This window comes from Solea solea, chromosome 1, assembly GCF_958295425.1.
Source record: "Solea solea chromosome 1, fSolSol10.1, whole genome shotgun sequence".
Taxonomy (NCBI): Eukaryota; Metazoa; Chordata; class Actinopteri; order Pleuronectiformes; family Soleidae; genus Solea; species Solea solea.
Window position 1 is genome coordinate 42,719,156 of NC_081134.1, and position 18,567 is coordinate 42,737,722.

At 40.2% G+C, this 18,567-nt stretch overlaps 2 protein-coding genes across 7 annotated transcripts in view; both read right to left on the bottom strand.

Annotated features, from left to right (window-relative positions):
- abca4a (ATP-binding cassette, sub-family A (ABC1), member 4a) overlaps positions 1–16,342 on the bottom strand; it is a 31,469-nt gene extending 15,127 nt beyond the window's left edge. For 4 of the 5 annotated variants that reach the window (XM_058632336.1, XM_058632328.1, XM_058632312.1 and 1 more), the window contains exons 1-14: positions 16,256–16,342; positions 14,999–15,114; positions 13,852–13,945; positions 13,615–13,756; positions 13,261–13,400; positions 10,398–10,525; positions 9,566–9,763; positions 7,419–7,508; positions 5,901–6,135; positions 5,193–5,332; positions 2,811–2,927; positions 2,390–2,587; positions 363–568; positions 104–280 (exon numbers count right to left, since the gene is read on the bottom strand). In XM_058632336.1, coding sequence (XP_058488319.1) covers positions 104–280; positions 363–568; positions 2,390–2,587; positions 2,811–2,927; positions 5,193–5,332; positions 5,901–6,135; positions 7,419–7,508; positions 9,566–9,763; positions 10,398–10,525; positions 13,261–13,400; positions 13,615–13,756; positions 13,852–13,945; positions 14,999–15,064 — 1,931 coding nt within the window. In that variant the 5' untranslated portion in view covers positions 15,065–15,114; positions 16,256–16,342. Of the gene's footprint in view, positions 1–103; positions 281–362; positions 569–2,389; positions 2,588–2,810; positions 2,928–5,192; positions 5,333–5,900; positions 6,136–7,418; positions 7,509–9,565; positions 9,764–10,397; positions 10,526–13,260; positions 13,401–13,614; positions 13,757–13,851; positions 13,946–14,033; positions 14,194–14,998; positions 15,115–16,255 lie in introns of those variants that run through there. The other variant, XM_058632320.1, reaches the window with a different exon arrangement.
- A 340-nt stretch (positions 16,343–16,682) lies between these two features.
- arhgap29a (Rho GTPase activating protein 29a) overlaps positions 16,683–18,567 on the bottom strand; it is a 31,610-nt gene continuing 29,725 nt past the window's right edge. For both annotated transcript variants that reach the window (XM_058641875.1, XM_058641883.1), the window contains one exon: positions 16,683–18,514. In XM_058641875.1, the coding sequence (XP_058497858.1) occupies positions 17,568–18,514 (947 nt within the window). In that variant the 3' untranslated portion in view covers positions 16,683–17,567. The remainder of the gene's footprint in view (positions 18,515–18,567) is intronic.

An 18,567-nucleotide genomic window follows, 5' to 3' on the forward strand; every position in this document is an offset into this window, starting at 1 on the left:
CTGATGAGTGTGTGCTTACAATCAATAGATGCCTAAGCATTGTGAAGCTAAATCATTAATTCAACTTTCAAATTTGTAATAAAAAATTATGTTTTTCACTCACAGATCATCCACATAACAAGGGTAGGGCATCTGTTGGAGATAAACACCCAGTGGCCATTCCTTTCCTGTCTGAGTCTTGATGATTGCATGCTCTACTATGTCCTGAAGGTAAGCAAAACCACCCCAAACATAGCGAAGATCGTCCATGGGATCAGCTCTGGGGCCAGGGTCCCAATACCTGTGCAACACATACATATTTAGCATCAAAGTCTATCATCATTACACTAAACCTATTATTTCCACTTGACTTCAGTGCTAACCTGTCTTTGACCTTATTGGTGCGCTCCACTGCATCAATATCCATTCGGATTTTGAACTTAACATGAGGCGGGGCACTGGTAGTCCAAGGGTACATATTGACAAAGACAAGGCCTGCCCAGAACTTTCTGTCGTCCAACATGTCCAGAGCCCGATAAGTGACAGTATCCTCATCAGGCAGAGGCACAAACTTGTCCAGGACCACACACTGGGTGGGGGACAAGAAGAAGAAGGAAAATCACTTTTGATAATCTGCATGAACAATTGAAAGCTATACATGTCTTACAGTTTTCAAAGAATCTTGAATTCCAATCCAAGATTCTGAACCTTGGTGAGAATAATCAACTCATACAACAAGTCCACAGCCAAGTTGGCAGGTTTGTGAAGCTGCACAATGATGCTTTTTGAAAAAGCAGTGAAAGTTTCCCATCTTACGTTTCCTTCTTCGTTTTCTTCTACATTTGCTTATGTAAGTGTTAAATTGATAAATGCTTAAACTTTGGTTGAACTGGAATCTTGATATGCTGATTGTGCTAGAGTAAAACTTAGGGAATCACAGTATGATTCATCCTCTACAGGAAAGACCAGAGTGGCATTTCAAATTCCGGAAATCTGAAAATGTTTGTGTTTTCAGTAAGAGCATGCCAGACATTCCTCAACTTAATGTCTAGTCTTACCATTCACATAGATCAGTAATTTGCTGTGACATTTGTGCAATGGCTGTCTATGCTCTGAAAAGCATGTCTGATATAGCCATTCACTGGGGGCTAATGCAAATAGGGAGGGCTCTGATTGAAGAGGAAACACACAAAAACAACTATCACAAAGATCTCAAAGAGCCTAAATACCCGCCCCAAACCCTATCCTACACAAATACACGCACCTACACGTGCAAAAAAAACATGCCCTGCAAACAATGGCATGCAATCAAAATACAGTATTTAAAGGCCGTCACTTTAATTCATCCAAGCATTTACTGCACAGCCCCCCCTGTGCTGTGAGATACGCATGCATGCCACCAACATGCGGCCAACCAGCCATCGAGCCCACGGTCATTGTTGCTGCTCTATAAAGGATGGTGGATGGAGTGGCAGCTGTATCTAATCGGCCTCAATCGTTCCCACTCTCTCTGTCACACTCAAGTGCTGTAAGCTTCAACGGGGACAAAAACAAAGAGCACCAACCATCCACCCAGCCATGCCCCCAGGTGCCCCCCCATGTCACCCCCCAGGGCGATAGGCCTCTCATCCAGATTAGACTCCGCAGGGGAAAGAGTGATTTTAACTTTGTTCCAAATGCACTGGCGCACCTTAAATGTGGAAGGATTCACTAAAGAAGGTATGTGATTTTTTTTTCCTCTTTTCTTTAAGCCTCCCCTCCTTCAGCTGTAAACAAAAGAGACTTGACAACGGGTGTGTATCTTTGGCTCTCTCCCACCTGGGTAGACATCCACGTCCTTGGGCAGGAAGACAAATTGCAGAGAGCGTAAAGACAGCTTGTGTAAACTCTCACATCACTTTTAGAGTACTGAGCTGACAGTGGTATCGAAAAACAAGTGACAATTCCTGTGCCTAAATGGATTATTTCATGAATAGGCCTGCCCTAAAACTCAACTTTCTCAGTGGACTGAAATGTGGAAAAACAAGCTGCATTCTTTCTTTAAGACTCTGACAGGGGTAAGGATTAAAGAGTTAGCAAAAAATGATCTGGAAATTTAGAGCCCTCTTTGACTTGTCAGTCAAATTTTGTACACTGTTGCCTACAGTTATTATTGCCTGGCCTGTTCACATTAGGCAAATTGTGTCCATGAATTCATGCCAAATATTGAGGCTACCATCTGCAGCTTTAGAAGAAATCCAGACTCATGAAACTAGAATGTTTCCAGAAACCAGCTTGACGAACACATACAATCATGCCATGACATGTACTGCTGTTTCCACATGATTGCCTAATTGGATGTAAGTCACATCCAGACACCTATAATTCTCAGGTCTGCATACACAAAACATTTTTAAATATTCCAACTTACATCCCCATATTGGTTAAGCATCCTGATGACTCTGTCAGTGAGGTTGAAGATGTTTCGCCAGTCAAAATCAGGCAAGTCTTCTGGCCGGTCCTCTGGCGGGCCGTTGTACAGGAAGTTGAGTATGTGTTTGGAGGAGAACGGCGCATCCTCTAGATTCCTGTCAATAAAATCCATCACTGATGGATTACAGATGGTGTCCTGAAACAAAAGGATGTGCACAAATAACCTTTATTTCTCCTTAAAAGGAAGACAGCATTTTGTAGAATAGCATCATATTTTATGAATAATTTCCAAAGGTAAGTTTAAACCACAACTAAAGTTAAAGTGGTTTAAATGCTGTGATATTGTATTAAATTGTATCTTTGGTTCTCTGCCCTGTCTAGTAAAAAAAACAAATTCTAAATTTACTTTGTTGTCCTACCCGAATCATTTTGACTTGGATTCCATCTTGGAAAAAAGCCCAGATCTGAGGAGCCACTTCCTCCCAGGCCTTCCCCATTGTCCTTAGCCTCTCCAGTTCCTCAAATGTAGTGTTAGCCTGCAGGACAGAGGGTGTGTGTGTGTGTGTGTGTGTGTGATTGCACATGCATGCGTGTGAGTAGATGTTATTTTGAAAGGTTGGTGTATCAGTAAAAACACAGGATATTATTATCAAAAACAGACACACACACACACAAACAAACAAACAACAATTCTCACAAATATCCAGTTAAAAATAAAAAGACAACATTTATTCACATGGAAGAAATTCCCACCAAATTCCCTGAAACATATAGATGTGCACATGTGTACACATTCTCAAACTCACACTGTCACAGCTCTCCCAATCTCCTGCTACATACCATTCCCACATCAAACTCTCTGTGAAAACAGGGCCTTTTGAAAAGACAACATGCACATTCTCACACAAAGAATTCCCGCGGGCCCACTCAGATAAGTGGCAACTGTGCAACAAATGCACTCTGTGCCAAATCGTCAAATATTTACCGCACGCTTATCGTTAAAACCCTGGCTGTGTGTGGGTACAGTGCTTTGCATGGCAAATACCAATCACTTGTTATTTCAGTATTCGGCCATGTGCAGTGGGGGATGAAAGCGCTCAAGAGTACACCCAATTAAACTCCTCTAGTGTGTGTCTGATTTTGGGTGACAATGGGGACAATGGAGCCCGGGTGATAATGGAGGCCGTTGGTGACAACTGGCCGAACGCATTCAGTCTGCCCAGTGAATCTCAGTCAGGTTCCCACAAGTGAGCACTTCCTCATTCCCTAGGGGCAGTTCAAAATAGTAAGGGGTGGGAGTGGGGGTGGCGGTGGCGGTTGTCCTAGGGGGCAGTCAAAGGAAATTGTAGCTGGTTGTAGGATGTTCTTTGCATAAACATGTACAGTGTTTTTAAGAAAGAATAGTCCATTTATTGGTGCAACAAGTAATACCCCACTTCCATAATTATCTACTAAATATATAAATACTGTTGTGCCATGACATCCAACTTAGCATCTATGTTGATATGAACACAAGGCAAATCTAACATTTGAACAAGAGAAGCAATCAGAGAGCTCAAACCTATGTCAAGGCCACGGATCACCACTAAAATAAGGCTGCAGCATTAATTGCTATCTAATTAAAATCACAATACGACCAAAAATCAAAAACACACTTTTTTCATTTTTCAATACAGACAAAATATGTGTCAAAACAGCACTAAAGTGAACTTCAGCAGTGCTGCAGGAATTCAATGACCACAAACTCTTGCTTTTCGGATCATAATAATTAGGGGTCATATTGCAATTGCAGTATTTGTCAAAAATCAGTCATACACAGACATAAATTACGTGTAAGACTGCCTGCTCAAAGATGTGACTTACTCAAGCTTTATAGGACTGTCATATGACATTATGTGTTTAAGTCCTGGACAACAGCACAAAGTAGAATGTTCAGTTTAAATTCACTATGTTGGGTGTATAAAAGTATGTTGTAAAATAACCACATTTGCCATAATTACCAAGATACCAAATTTAGCTGCAGCAAAATACTATCAACCTTGATGCTTTTAGGGAAATCGAAATAGTATGTTGTGTGATAACATCCTGTCCCCCCCCACATTTGTGGTCGGGCAAGGAAGCGTTCAAATGACAACATGTTTAAAGCCACAGTGCATCACTTAGCGTTTCTCATGCAATGCACTGATGCATGACAGAGTTCAAAGGAAGCAGACAAGTGGCCGAGAGAGGTCATATTTTTGGTCTCGTAAAGTAATGGATTAACCCCTTGCTCATTACTGTCTCGGAGCAATTAAGATCCAAATCTAAGAGAAGGGTAAAACAAAGAGGGCATAAAAGGTTGGGAAGTAGGAAACACAAGTGTGTGTCTCTTTGTGAGCATGATCAAACATCTCTAAAGGGCAGACCCGGCTGCTTACATAACCTTGAAAAAGCCATGGCGCCAGTTGACTGTGTGGTAGTCACCACAGCCGATCAGCTTGTGTTCTGCCATTGCAAAGAAGCCATCCATGACTGGTGCCCCCCTGAAGGGCTTTGACCAACAAGCATCGACATCTAGATACAAAAGGCTGAACATGACATGAGGAAAGCTGATCCTCTTTTGAGGGAAAATGCATTGTTCACTGCAGAAGCCTTGGAGCAACCCTGAGATAAGGATGGATTAGTGAAAATGGTGGTGATTTAGGATTGTTTTTCTTTGTTTATTTTTTATTATGATGATCATCTTTGTAGAGAGTTTTTGATTTCCACTGTTTAAAATGTATTAAAGCCATGTTATTACACCAGGTTTATGTGCAGCTTACATTTTGTATGATCTGTCTGACAGCCGGTGAGTCAGGGGTGTAGAGTATCTGACCCATCAGCATAGGCTTTACGGAGTTCCACACAATCCTAGTGGCAGGGTTGGACTCCAGTTCTCTCATCAGGTCATTGCAGAACGGAGCTGGAGGCAAAGATTTAACATTGTACAGTGCACTGTTACTCTTACTGTTATGACATTACTTTACGCAACAAGTCAAGACAAGGTCAAATGTGTTCACTGCAGAAGGCTTGGGGAAACCCAAGATTACTTTGAAATGGTGATTTCTTCCTTGTTCATTTGTATTAAGGTTGAATGATTGCTCCACCTCCCTCTATTCACTAAAAACCCTTGAATCCTTGAATCATTTATGTCCCAACACATTGGGAAAACCCCACAGTTGTCATTTCATTTGAAATGAAGATGAAACAAATTACTAGGTATCCCAGATACCCTATCTTGTAATTAGATTTAGGTAATGTAAATAACAAATAAATAACCCTATCTATAGGCGCTCTCATAAAACCCAACAACAAGTCAAGAAAAGGTCAAAAGTGCACACACAGTATGTATGTTGATAAGAATTTGGCAACCACTTAACAGTAGCAAATATTTGCCATGTTTACCCAACAACTGTGTGATGAACTGTGTGGTAGACCGAATAAATGAAGGAATTCTGAACTGAAACAGGATCTGGAAATGTCGCACTCACTTGTGCTGTTGTCGTACGTGTAGTGGCCCTGTGCCCTGCAGCCACTGATACCCAGGAAGGCCTTGTAGTTATTGTCCTCATACCAGTTAAAGGAGGTGACTCTGGAGAAAGCACCTTCAGTGTAGCCACATACCAGACGGGAGGCAGCGGCCATCACTTCCCTGAAGGACAGATTGTTCTGGAAGAGAGGAGCCATGACCTGGAGAAGCTCTTTTGTGCTGTTCCTCTGGAACAACTGTGGAGAGGAAACAGGCAGCATGAACAGAGATGGACATTTTCCTGTTAGTTTGTCAACTATTGAGCAATATTATGCTACGCTTAATGAAGGAACTGAATTTACTGCAGCACAGATTAGCAACACTGGCAGGGGCAAGAGTTGTGTGTAATTTGTGAAGGACACAGACTTTTGACATTCATCAATTATCTTTTAAAAACTTTTTTACTTTAAAAAGCTGTCAAAACTGTCATTTAATCCATATCACTCAACCATATCAAGTCAAATTATAAATAGTTTGAACAACTTAAACTCACATTTACAGGAGTTAATATAGTTTTTTATTATATTAGAAATTTCACTTTCTCATCTCATGACATAATAAAAGTCCTTGAATCATTGAATCATTTATGTCTCATTTGTCATTTCATTTGAAATGAAGATAAAAGAAAATACTAGGTATTCTTCTTCTTATCAAATTTGGGTAATGTATAATCTTATCAATAGGAGCTCTCAAAAAACACTGCCGTTTATCTCAGGATTGAATTAAGGAGTGAGGGAAATAAAACCTGGAAAACCTGCTTTTCATAAAAATTCTCCTTTTGTTTTGAAAAGCCTACAATTCTGTGCTACCTTGTAAACGTTCAAATACAGTAGCAATAAATTTACTTCATTTATTCATCAGCTTTGTCATCGTCCAAATGGCACATCCATAGTGTATCAAAGCAAGGAAAAGACTGGGTGGTTTTACCTCGTCTGTCGCAGCTATCATCGCGACAGAGACAAGTGTCTCGCCAACAGGATGTCGGCTTGTCGACCACACTAAATATTCCATGGCAACATCCACAACAAACAAAAGTCTTGCCACACGTCCATGTACACACGGTGTTCAAAATACAGGTAAACCACAAATTACAACTGCACAAACACAGACCTGACACTAAACCGTAAAACCCTTCACACCAACGCCACCGCGGTTGCACAAAGTATCACCATAATGTGAGGGGTGTGGGTCTTTTTAATTCACATTAATGTCTGGAGGCTTTAAGTGCTCCTGGGGGCCTCGTTGGTGTTTCCATCGGGATGGTCCCATAATGATGATGTATCTATTTTAAAACGACTAAATGGGGCCGTTCTGGATTTATCCTTCCTCACACGCACCAAATGATATCCCCCTACTGTCTGTGTTTGCGTAAAAACTCAGGCGAGAGGAAGCAACTGTTTCCTGAGGGCTAAAAATAGGCAGGTGGTGAACTTTTGAATGGAGCTGCAGTGTGACATGCGTGAGTGAGTGAGTCTCTTACCTCGTGCAGTTTGTCTGAAGACTCAGAGATGACCCGCACCCAGAAGTGAATGTCAATGCCTTTAGAGTGGTTGTCGAGAACGAGAGGAAGCTGCAGACAAACATATATTGTTTTATGTTAATGTAGCTTTTTTTCAAAATCATATGAAAATGTTGCTTTCTCTAGACTGTCAGTTGCACTTTATTCTTTATATAATACTGACACCAATGACTTCCCATTAAAACCAAAGTTTTTCCAAACACAAAGGATGCTGCTAACATCTTCCTCCTTCTATCTATTATTTAGATAGAAGTATTTTGATATCATTATACTGCACAAACACACTGAGATGTGAGAAATAATTGTAATTTATGGTTTTGCCTCAGATTTTGTTTCACTCAATCTTTAATGATCTGACATTTTATCAGAATTACTATCAATATCGACTAATTAAAATCCTTTTTATCTTGAACATTTTTGGCCATAACATCAAACCGTGCATCCCACTGTAAGTGTTGTTCAATAATTTCGATATAATTGAAAAAGCCATTTTTATGAACAAAAAATAAAATAAAATACTATATTAGGAATAAGTTGATGATAAAATATGCAGGGACGTGTGGCATGCTTTTAAGTATATTTCCCTTATATCTGCTGAGCATTGCTTTCTCATGAGGTCCTGCTGCTTTTTTCACATCTTACAGCCAGCAACACAAAACAATAGGCTACTTATCCAGGAAACAGCAGACAGTCAAGACACACAACTGCCAGTGGAGACTTCCTTCCTCTGTGATATATCTTCTTATCCCAGAGTGTGTGAGAAAGACAGAGGGATAGAGTGTGTGATTTCACTGAAACGCAGGCAGACAGACTGAGGGATAACTAGATGCCCTTGGCCTGTGGATGTGTCTGGATGGTGAAGAGGCAGAGGGCAGCAATTGTTGTCTCGTCGTGACCCGTGTTTACTCCCTGTGCACCCTGTGATTACTGGCAAGGGGGCGTGTCTCCTCATTAATTGAATTACAGAAAGAGACAAAGTCTGCCCGGCTAATGCTTATGGCTGTTTCACAAGTTCTCGCCTCTATTTGAGGAAACACGTAGGGCAGATTCTACTTCATGATAAATTGAATCATTAGCTCAAACATGTCCCCAAATATGTCAAATAAGTGATGTTTTATAATGTTTCCATGAAATTAAGTTATTATTTATTTATCATTTTTCTTTTTGAAGAACAGTTTATGGATGCATAAAATAAACATGTTGTGCAGGATGATATTTCGACTAAAAATTCCAGACTTTTTGAAAAATAAATAAATGATCACGTCTGAAATTTTGAGTGATGCCTTTGTGTTGTATAGCTCACAGGACTTAATTTACTTTAAAAGGCAATAGCATGAGAAATATTCGTCCCAGCCTACAAGTCATAGCCCATATAAAAATACCTACAGATGTTTATACATTGTGTCTCCTGACTTTAAACATACCGTATGTCACCCACCAGGCCTGTCTCAGCCTGCTGTTTGGATCCAGATGTGATTTGAACCCAAACAAGTCAGACATAACAGGCAGTCACAGAAAAATACTGACAGTGAGGGGCATCTGCATAATATTTCTTAGTCCAACTTTTAAACAAATAATAAAAAGTGTTGTAACTTTAACGAATTCCAGATTCAATAATAAACACAACTGTTAACGGTCATTAAATCATTTACAGTAGATGCAACTCTTTTTATGTATGTGTAATTCTTCAACTGCTGAAATAGGATTTTTTTTTATCTCCTTATGGTTCGGTTCTATCATGAATAAACAGATTCACACTTTGGCTAAAAGGTAACACTTAAATGACATAAGAAATGGCAGCATCTCAAACATGCAGGCCTATCCAGAGGAAATGGATAACTCTGTCAATGCCAATATAATGCACAACACAGATGTGTAAGCTTTATAACTCAAGGCATATGCCTATGGACGTATGTTTCTATGGAAATGAGCTTATACATGTATACAACTAAATATTTAAGATGCTATTTATCTCAGGAGGTTGCTCAAAGACAGTATTTTGTGCACGTTCATAGCTGTGTACGTTTGACCGGAGCAAGATCAGTTTTAATCCTTTAAAACAAACATCCTTATCAGCCTTCTTAATCCCAGGATAAACAGGCACTGACCAGTCGGATGAGCTTGAAAAAATCCACATTGGCATAGAATTTGTCCTCAATGATCTGCAGCCGTTGTGGGGTCAGGATGCACATAGCATTGCGAACGGCATAGAGTGCCCGGTGGCTGGGGAAAATAAGGAAGCGCTCCAGCAGGTTCAAGCTGCAGGCAATGTCTTTTAAATGGAAGTCTGGGACCCCGAAGGCAAACTGGAAAAAGAAGATGGACCGTAGGGTTAAGGTGACTTAAGTATTTTATCTTGGCTTACAGCCACAGTAAATAGTTCCTCTTTTATCCAAAGAAATGTCTAAATCAACTCCCGGTAATCCAAAGCCAGTGTATGTGCCTGCCAAAAAACACACACATGGTGAGTCTGTGAATGTATATGTGTTCAGCTGTGTGATCACTGCTGAAGAAAGACTGTGAGCTGGGATAATGTATAATGTATGCAACAGAGTGAACAAATGATTAATGTGTTTATAACATTATAGAGTGGCTGCCCCGTCCAAATAAAGGTACTGTATAATGCTGTATTAATGTTGGACGCAAAGAACATTGATATTTCCATAGTCACAACAAACAAATTGAAATGAAATTCTAAAAATTGTTTCTCAAATAGTTCAAAGAGTTAGACAGAAAGTCCCAAAAGCCCTATAAGAGCCTTTGATTTGTACCAAACGGGCAACACCCTCTTGCATCATGACAGCAAGTTTCCATACTGGTTGCGAATCTGGCACAGGTTGATGTCACAGTGATACAATATGTACTTTTGGATATTCAAGCCCATCATAGTGTGCGGTTATACGTGTGTGAGTGTGTGTGTGTGTGTGTGTGTGTGTGTACCTGTTCAGGCCTGATTTGAGCGTTGACTAACTGATAGACCACAGACTCTGTCAGGGGAACATCTCTCAGCAGGAATGCTGTCAGAGTTTCGTCGTCCTTCAGGATTGTCTCCAATTTTACTCCTCGGCCTGTGGAGAAAGAGAGACGGAGAGAGACATGGGCATACGTTTTGTGGAATGAATGGTTTTAATTGTACACGTTAAGTTTAATGGCTATATGTTGTCCGCCAATACACGACTGTTTTGTGTTGTGCAATAGATGAACCAAAATAAGTTGGACGAATCTAGTGGCAAACATTTTGAGCAAGTTGTGACTAATCCACGGCATTACAGGGGATAGAGACATGGGATGGAGACACTCCACCTCTGTCTCATTGTTCCTTTGGCCTGTCTGTGCTTGAATATAGTTTGCTTAAGAGGCTACAGTATACAGAGTAGACATGAGAGAGGAAAGAAGGTGGAAATGGAAATGAAAAAAAATGTTTTTATCTTGGATACACTTTTAACTTTTCACTGACCAATGACTAAGTTGGCCAACCAACCACATATGAGCAATTAAAGATATCTCATGTATAAAGTCAAGTCAACTTTATTTCTAGAGCACCAAGGTTGACCAAAGTGCTTTAAATATTTAAAGGTACAACAACATAAAATGTAAAAAGCATCAAATCAATAAAAAATAGAAGTAAAACAGTAAAATAGGGACATTATAGAATATGGTAAAAACTACATAGTGTTCCGGTTGACTATTTTTATCCTGAAGTGAAGGCCAAGGGTCTTTAAAAGCGATTTAAAACGTTCAATGGTGAGGGCAGATTAAATTTCCATGGGTAACCCCTTCCAAAGTTTAGGGGCAGCTACAGAAAAGGGACGATTGCCTCTGGTTTTTAGTCAGGATTTTGGCACATCTAAAAGCAGCCTGTCATTAGACCTCAGAGCTTGGGATGCAGCGTGAAGACAAATAATTACCGAGAGGAATATTACTCTCAGAATGTACTATTATATGGCGCAACACACCTTGTCACACTTGCTCATGATCAAATATGAACATAAAGTCCTCTGAAATGTTTCCTGTTTAACAAGACCAGTCATGATGAGGTAAATTCATTAGTTACATAACTTGGTTCTCAACATGATTCATGTTTTTCTTTTTCTGGGCTCATGGGAACTTGCAAGGAATGTGGATCTGTGTCTCTTTTAGCTCTGTTGGTCCATCTACGCATTTGTCCATGAGAGTGGCCACACACAATCATTCACAGGCTGAAATGCACTCAGTCTTTATTTCCACTCCCATCATGAAAGATTTTCTTTGCCAGCAGGGAAATGTGAGAAAATGAGAGGGGTAAACCTACCGAGGTGCATAAGTGACAGGGATTGTTGTAATTGTAATTTAAAACAAGTTCCTAGTGTTACACCACATGACATTTTGGATTAGGTCAAAGAACAGCCACCGTCACCTGCCTCCAGGTTACTTAGACTGAGGCTGCCATGAAAAACAAAACATATCTTTATATAAAGGGTATCTTTCAGGATTCAAGGACAATTAATATAATAAAATAGCCTGGAAACATAACACAATATGATTAGGATGCTTAAACTTGGCATCTTGATTTATCTGACCAGTCAAGAAACTGCAGAACTGACAGTATGATTGGTCATATCTTGACAAACCATTACATGTATGCAGATGGTCTAGTTATTCTCTCTCCTCGCAGTGCTGGGTTCCAACAGATGCTAAATATAAGAATCTGAATATGGTGTTAAAATAAACAAACACGATGACTTGGGCATATAATGTGAATGCCTGTGCACTTGATCGCCATCAGACATTTGATCTGTTACGTTGTGGCCTAGATAGATACATGGACAGATAAGATGTTCACTGACAAACACAAATCTGGAAAACACAGATCTTTGTCTCCTTTAGTTCTACATATCAATATGACACTCTTTTTTTTTTTAGCATATACGCCAGTGACTGTTACTTAAGAATCCTCAGTGCGGTAATGCACCTGTCAAGCTCCATTGTGAAACCTACTGTAATTTACAAAAGCATATGTTGATTGAATAACTCTTCTGTTTTTATACTGCTGTCATATGTCCCCTTTTTTGCATGGTACCTCTTTTTGTTTTTATTCAAATGGAAATAAACTGAACTGACGCTAAACTGCAACAAAGTAGAAACACCCTGGATGAATGAAATGGGTTCATAGCAAATATCCATTTCCAGTGTCACCTTATTATTTAGCACCGTGAGCTGCTGTAGTTATGGTTGAATTAAAAAAAACAGATTATTTTAACTACTTTATGTTGGTTCAGTATCTATTCTGATGCACAGTGAGTGGACATGGAGAGAAGGTTGTCAGCGTAGTGTTGTTGCTTTTACACCAAATAAACAGCACACCGGTGGTGAAAGTAAGCAGCTTAAGTTACGAGCCTTAAATCCATGTTGTGCAACCCTGTTATGCCGTGCAGACACATGAACTGAGGGGGAAAAGCTGTGTGGTGTCATGTACAGTTTATCCTATGAAATGGTTTTCCACAAGATGATGATTCCAAGCTTTTATCCGTCAACACTCATTTGTTTAGTTTTGGATTTATTTTTTTTTAAAAACCATTGACTCCATTGTCCATAATCCTCGTAGATAGATCATCAAAGGTGTCTTATTTAGATGTATGTCACCAAAATGCAAACCTTTCTAAGTGGAAGTTGTTTGGAATATGTAACCATGTTTTTACTGTAATTCCTTCAGTCACGCTTACTTGACTGGAACAACTACCTGGAGTAACCTCACTGACATTGGCCTTGCTTTGTCAGATGATGATGTTTTTGCAGCATGTTGATGAAAGCTTGGAGCTCTGACCTGAGATCTGTTCCGGATGGGAGCGCAGAGTATCCATGAAGTTGCTCATGGCATTGAGTTCCCTCCAGAGGCGGCTGAGCTGCAGAAACTGTGGATCACTGAAAAGAAGCTCCTGAGCATCTGTGTAGAACCGAGCCAGACTGGGGAGAAATGCCAATAGCAGATCACAAACATTTAGTCATGTTTGGTAACACACTGACTGTAATCACTTAATAGGTGAAAGCTCAAAAAACACTTAAAACAAGTAGAAACCCAGAGACATTTAAACTTTTCATCCCAGATCAAATGTGTCATAGGAATTCATCATTTCTGGCTCAAATTCACCTCCCTCTACAAACCCAGCATGACGCTTACATGGAGTTGTTGTAGTTGGACACAAGGCCGGGAGATTCACCACGGGTGGGGTACTGAAAGCAAGGGTTGTTGGCATTGCAGAAGATACCCTGGATCCATGGCAGGGCTCCTGCAGAGGGCATGGCCTTGTTAGGGAAGTGGCCTGAGAGGGAGAGGAGACATTATCACTGTTGAGATCAACATTTATCAAAAATGATGCCAAGAACCACAGAGGAAACTGGGTTGTTGTCTGCTTACATTCATGTTGACGGTAGAGTGGATTTATCTTTCTCAGCCACACCAGTCCCATGAACAGCATCACAGGCCACATGATCTCCATGAAGAACCGAACCTGGATGGAGAGTTCAATGTTTACTGTCAATACTGCCAATTAGTTATTTATCTAATATTTCAACACATTTGAACCAAGTGTTACACACGTGGAACGGGGGAAAAAAATGAGTCTCCAGTTTGTAGGTATTGAAGGATCATTTTTATTCTGTAAACACAGAAACACGGCCGTTTTAACATGTACGGCTAACATTGCTACACGATGCTCGCGCGCTGGACTCTCGCGGCTGTCCGACTACGACAAGTAGGTCCAGCTGCAGACCCGCACCGCGAGCGCATAGCTGCCCAGGCTACTGCCCGTCCGTATATATTCTTACCATTTTCTGTATACACTTTCATAATTAACTCCTTCAGAGTAATGTTTGTGCTATTGTCTGCTATACCTCACCCAGCTACCTACGAAGGAGTATTAGGGCCAGCCAAAAAAAAAAGTCAGGCAAATTATTTTTGATATTTTCTAAATTCTAAAATCTTTTTTCTTTTTTGCCTGACTTAATTTTTTTCTTGTGCCGGGTTTTTTTTTTATTTATTTATTTATTTTGCCTGACTTTTTTTTTTGGATGACCCTAATACTCCTTTGTAGCTACCACACTAACGTAAACAACAATTTTTATATAGAAATAAAATAAATGAAATGACATTTTGATGCCATTTTAATCATGTATCCCACACACGACTATATGCATTAGTTGGACTATACAAAACTGGTGCGAGTTTAATCAATAAAAAGCTACTAAACAAATCAAGCAGTCCATAACAGATATTATGAACTCTATCTGTTAAGAGTGATTTTAACAATTAACAATTTCTTGTGTCATGTTGTACAGACAGATGCTAGTTTTAGATTTAATAACACATGGTCTGCCACAGGAGTATTTTAATAATATACAAAACAAATGTGGATTGTATAGCACTGTGATTAGAGTCCCGTGTGTTGGTGACAGAGATTAGTTGGCGTCATTTGTACAGAATGAGAGCGTAGAGGCGTTCAGCTCAATGCAACTCTAGATTTAGAATACATGTATTGTGCACATGATGAATGAGGAGAATTTACCCTCTGTCTCCTGCGGATGGTCCAGTTCTTCCACAGCAGGAGTTTGACTTGCTCTCCTGCCCCCATGGCTCCACCACCTTTTCACCCCCCGCGGGGCCTGGCACCAGCCAACAAACCTGCATTTAACCAACCTTCAGTATTACTCTGATTTACAACAGTGGTTCTCAAACTTCTTATACCAAGCACTGCCTGAGAAAATAGCTCTCAAAGTAACTTGGCATTATTGCCGACGTTAAAATACAGCAGTCTAAATAGGCAGAGCAAAGTCAGCTACAGACTTTTCACAGAAGGCAGATTTATTCCTAATAAGATCATTTGCTCGCTGATCATCCTCCTAGCGGAAATAGATTATAATGGAGCAAGAGATAAGGTGACTCTATTTAATATTATTATTTAATCATTTTTGTTGGGGTTATTTGCTTCATTTTCAGTCAAAATTCCTCAGCTCCACTCTGATCCCATACCCCTGGTATATACAGTCAAACAGTACCACCAGAGGAAGCTTGTGTACCACTGGTGGTACATGTACCACAGTTTGAGAACCATGGATCTACATGAAGCCACATTTTCCACTGTAAACTGTTGTAAAAAAAGATCAGCAACTTAAGACTTAAAGCTGTAGTATGAAACTTTTCAATCTTACAATATGTCTATAACATTAAAACCATCGTCAGACGATTTGACAGCACCCAAACCAAAACTCTAAAAGTTTCCTCACCATCCTCAGAGTCCTGACTCATGCACACGTGTCACAAAGCTGCAGTGGATAGGACACGTCTTCCTCGCACAGCAGCGTCTCTGTCACTTCTAGCAGCTTGTTTTAAAGCTTAAGATCATAACCGCTGAAGCGATATTGCTGCTTACTGATTCCTTGTTGGGGGGGGGGGAGTTACGCCAACAATAATTTGGATGAAATAAGTTACACAATGAAGCTTTAGTTAAATGACCATTTGCATTTTGAAAAGCATATCTGTGGATAAACTACACGGTCCATCGATTCATCCGGTGCAGCGTGAAAGCTGCATATTTTACATGGTTACAGTTTAAGTGCACAACCATATCCTCTATTTACTGCTCATTGACACCAATTCCAGCAACACTGGATATTCCTAATATATCTTTCTAGTGCATTTAACAAAATGTACATAAATCTAGGTCATTTATGCAATTCTGTGAATAAACACCTAATGCAGATACTGCATATTTAATATTACAACTAATATTCTAAAGCTTTTGACAGTGTAGCCTATGACTTACCTCAGGAGAACAGTTGCACTGCAGACCAATACCCAGTAAATGAAGCATAGCACCACATTTCTACTGAGTGCTCCTTGAGGTTGCTAACACAGCTCATTTCCAGACCTTGTGAATAGTTAAGCAGATTGATTTAATCTTCTTTCTCAGCACTGGGAGACTGCTAACGCCTCTATTTGTCGAGGCCTATCCGACCTAACCAACCAGGCCTCATTATACTGTGTAATCCTGCCACCGTTAAAACCCTATGTCTGTTAAAGACTAAATATTTCCATTTGAGTTCTCTATTCACAGGTCAAAATGAAAGCATGTTTAAGTTGTTGCAAGGTGGAACATAAAATGATAAAACTCAAACACACACACACACACAGTGGAAGTTGTCAGATATATTTTAATAAGTTACAAAAGGGTGTTTGTTTTTATGTACCTGTTTTGTTTTCTTTACATTGACCTTTCCAACATTCTGTCAACCTTATCGTGAAAAACAGACACATTTTAAATAAATGATGTATTGACTATTAATTACAAAGAACCTGCAAGATTTAGGTTACTGAAAAAATAATTACAATTTAGAAAATATAAGAAAAAGAAGACTTTGGCTATTTAAAACAATTGTTTTTAAAGTAAAATAACAAAGGTAATGCCAGGGGTTTTCAAAACAACCTTTTTTTCAGGATAATTTGATACCATACAAATTCAATAGTATAAAGTGAATGCACCACTTTTGCAACTGGTGCTTTGCAACCTTACCAGTACAGCAGGTGACGAGGGTCAATTTAGAGTATTGATTTAGACACAAATGAACAGCAAAATGATAATCTATGCCCTAAATGTAACAGTTTAAAACATTCTGACTCGCAGTGGATAGAAACAAGACTTAAGTGGAAGAGAATTGATGTCAGGTAAGTGCACCCAACCTTTTTTATTTCCATTGCCATGACTACACGCACTATTTCTTAAGCATCAAACAGTTTTTGGTATATAAACATAAAATAGAGTGTAAGAACTTTATACAAAATATTAAAATAAAATGTAATTGCACAGTTTAAAAAATATAAATATTCTGAAAGAGTGCCAGGGTGTACTGGTAAATTGGTGATTGGTGAATGAAATATTTACGAAATCATTTCAAATATATACAGCATTTTAAGTGCATCCCGTTTTGTCTTCTCAGGACCAAAGGTACATTTGATTCTCCTCACTGTAACCACAAACCATCACATGTGGGAATCGTCTTTGCAGTGTCAACAACGATGTTTCTTTTACTCTCCAGCAGAATATGAGACACACTTCAAATGTGAGGACATTTCTTGGATCACACAAAATGTGCTTCTCTGTGTTCTACCTCCTGGAGGTGTCTGGACCGTAGTCTTTGGTAAACCGGTTTGGCCTGGTTTTGGCCCATTTGCTCAGGGCTAGAGCTGGACGACTGAGACGATGCCTCCTGCTCGGCCTCAATGTCCACCTCAAGAGGCTCATCTACAGACACTTCTAGATCGATCGTCAGCTCCTCACCCTCCTCCTCGTCGTCATCCTCCTCTTCTTCATCTTCTTCCTCAGCACTGTTAGCTGATGCACAGCTCTGCAGTGCTTTGGCTTTGCTCCCTGATGGTGGCTTGTAGAAGGTTCCTGGGGGAGGCTGGAGAGTTCTGGGAGCCCGGAAAGCTGTCGAGACAGTGCCGAACTTGGTAACATTGTCCTCCCTTCTTAAAGTTCTGCTGGGTCGCACTGCGACCGTATATGGTCTATTGGGATAGACGGTGCTAATAGAGTCCTCAGAAGTTCCAAGAGAGAAGCCCGATGGCACAGAAGTTGATAAGTTGGTGGGGACATCTACCGCTGTGCTTTCTGTGGGTGAACTAGCCATGATTCTCACAGTCCTAGAGGCAACATCGTGTTTGTATTGTTTGTCCCAAGTTCTGCGTAACGTCTGGGTGTCAATAAATGTCCTGCGGTGGTGTGTGGCCACGTGCAGTTTTGCATTCTCAGTTTCATCCACCTCTTGGATGGACTCATCAAAACTGCTTCCTTTCCTGAAGCCTTGGTCAGCGTTGTTCCAAGTGTTATTCTCGTCCACTTTGCCTCGACCGTGTATCCGCTCGGCCGGCAAGCTTACTGGCCGGGAGTACATTTTGTTGCGAGGGTGTCGAAGCTGGACACTCGTAATGGTGATATGCTGCGAACGACAGAGTCCTCTCTCGCCAGGTTTAGGCCCATCAGATGATAGGACCCCATTGAGGACCATTGAATCCTCTTCATCGGCTTTTAACAAATGGATTAAAAAGGGGTTAGACATTAACATATAAAGTAAAATC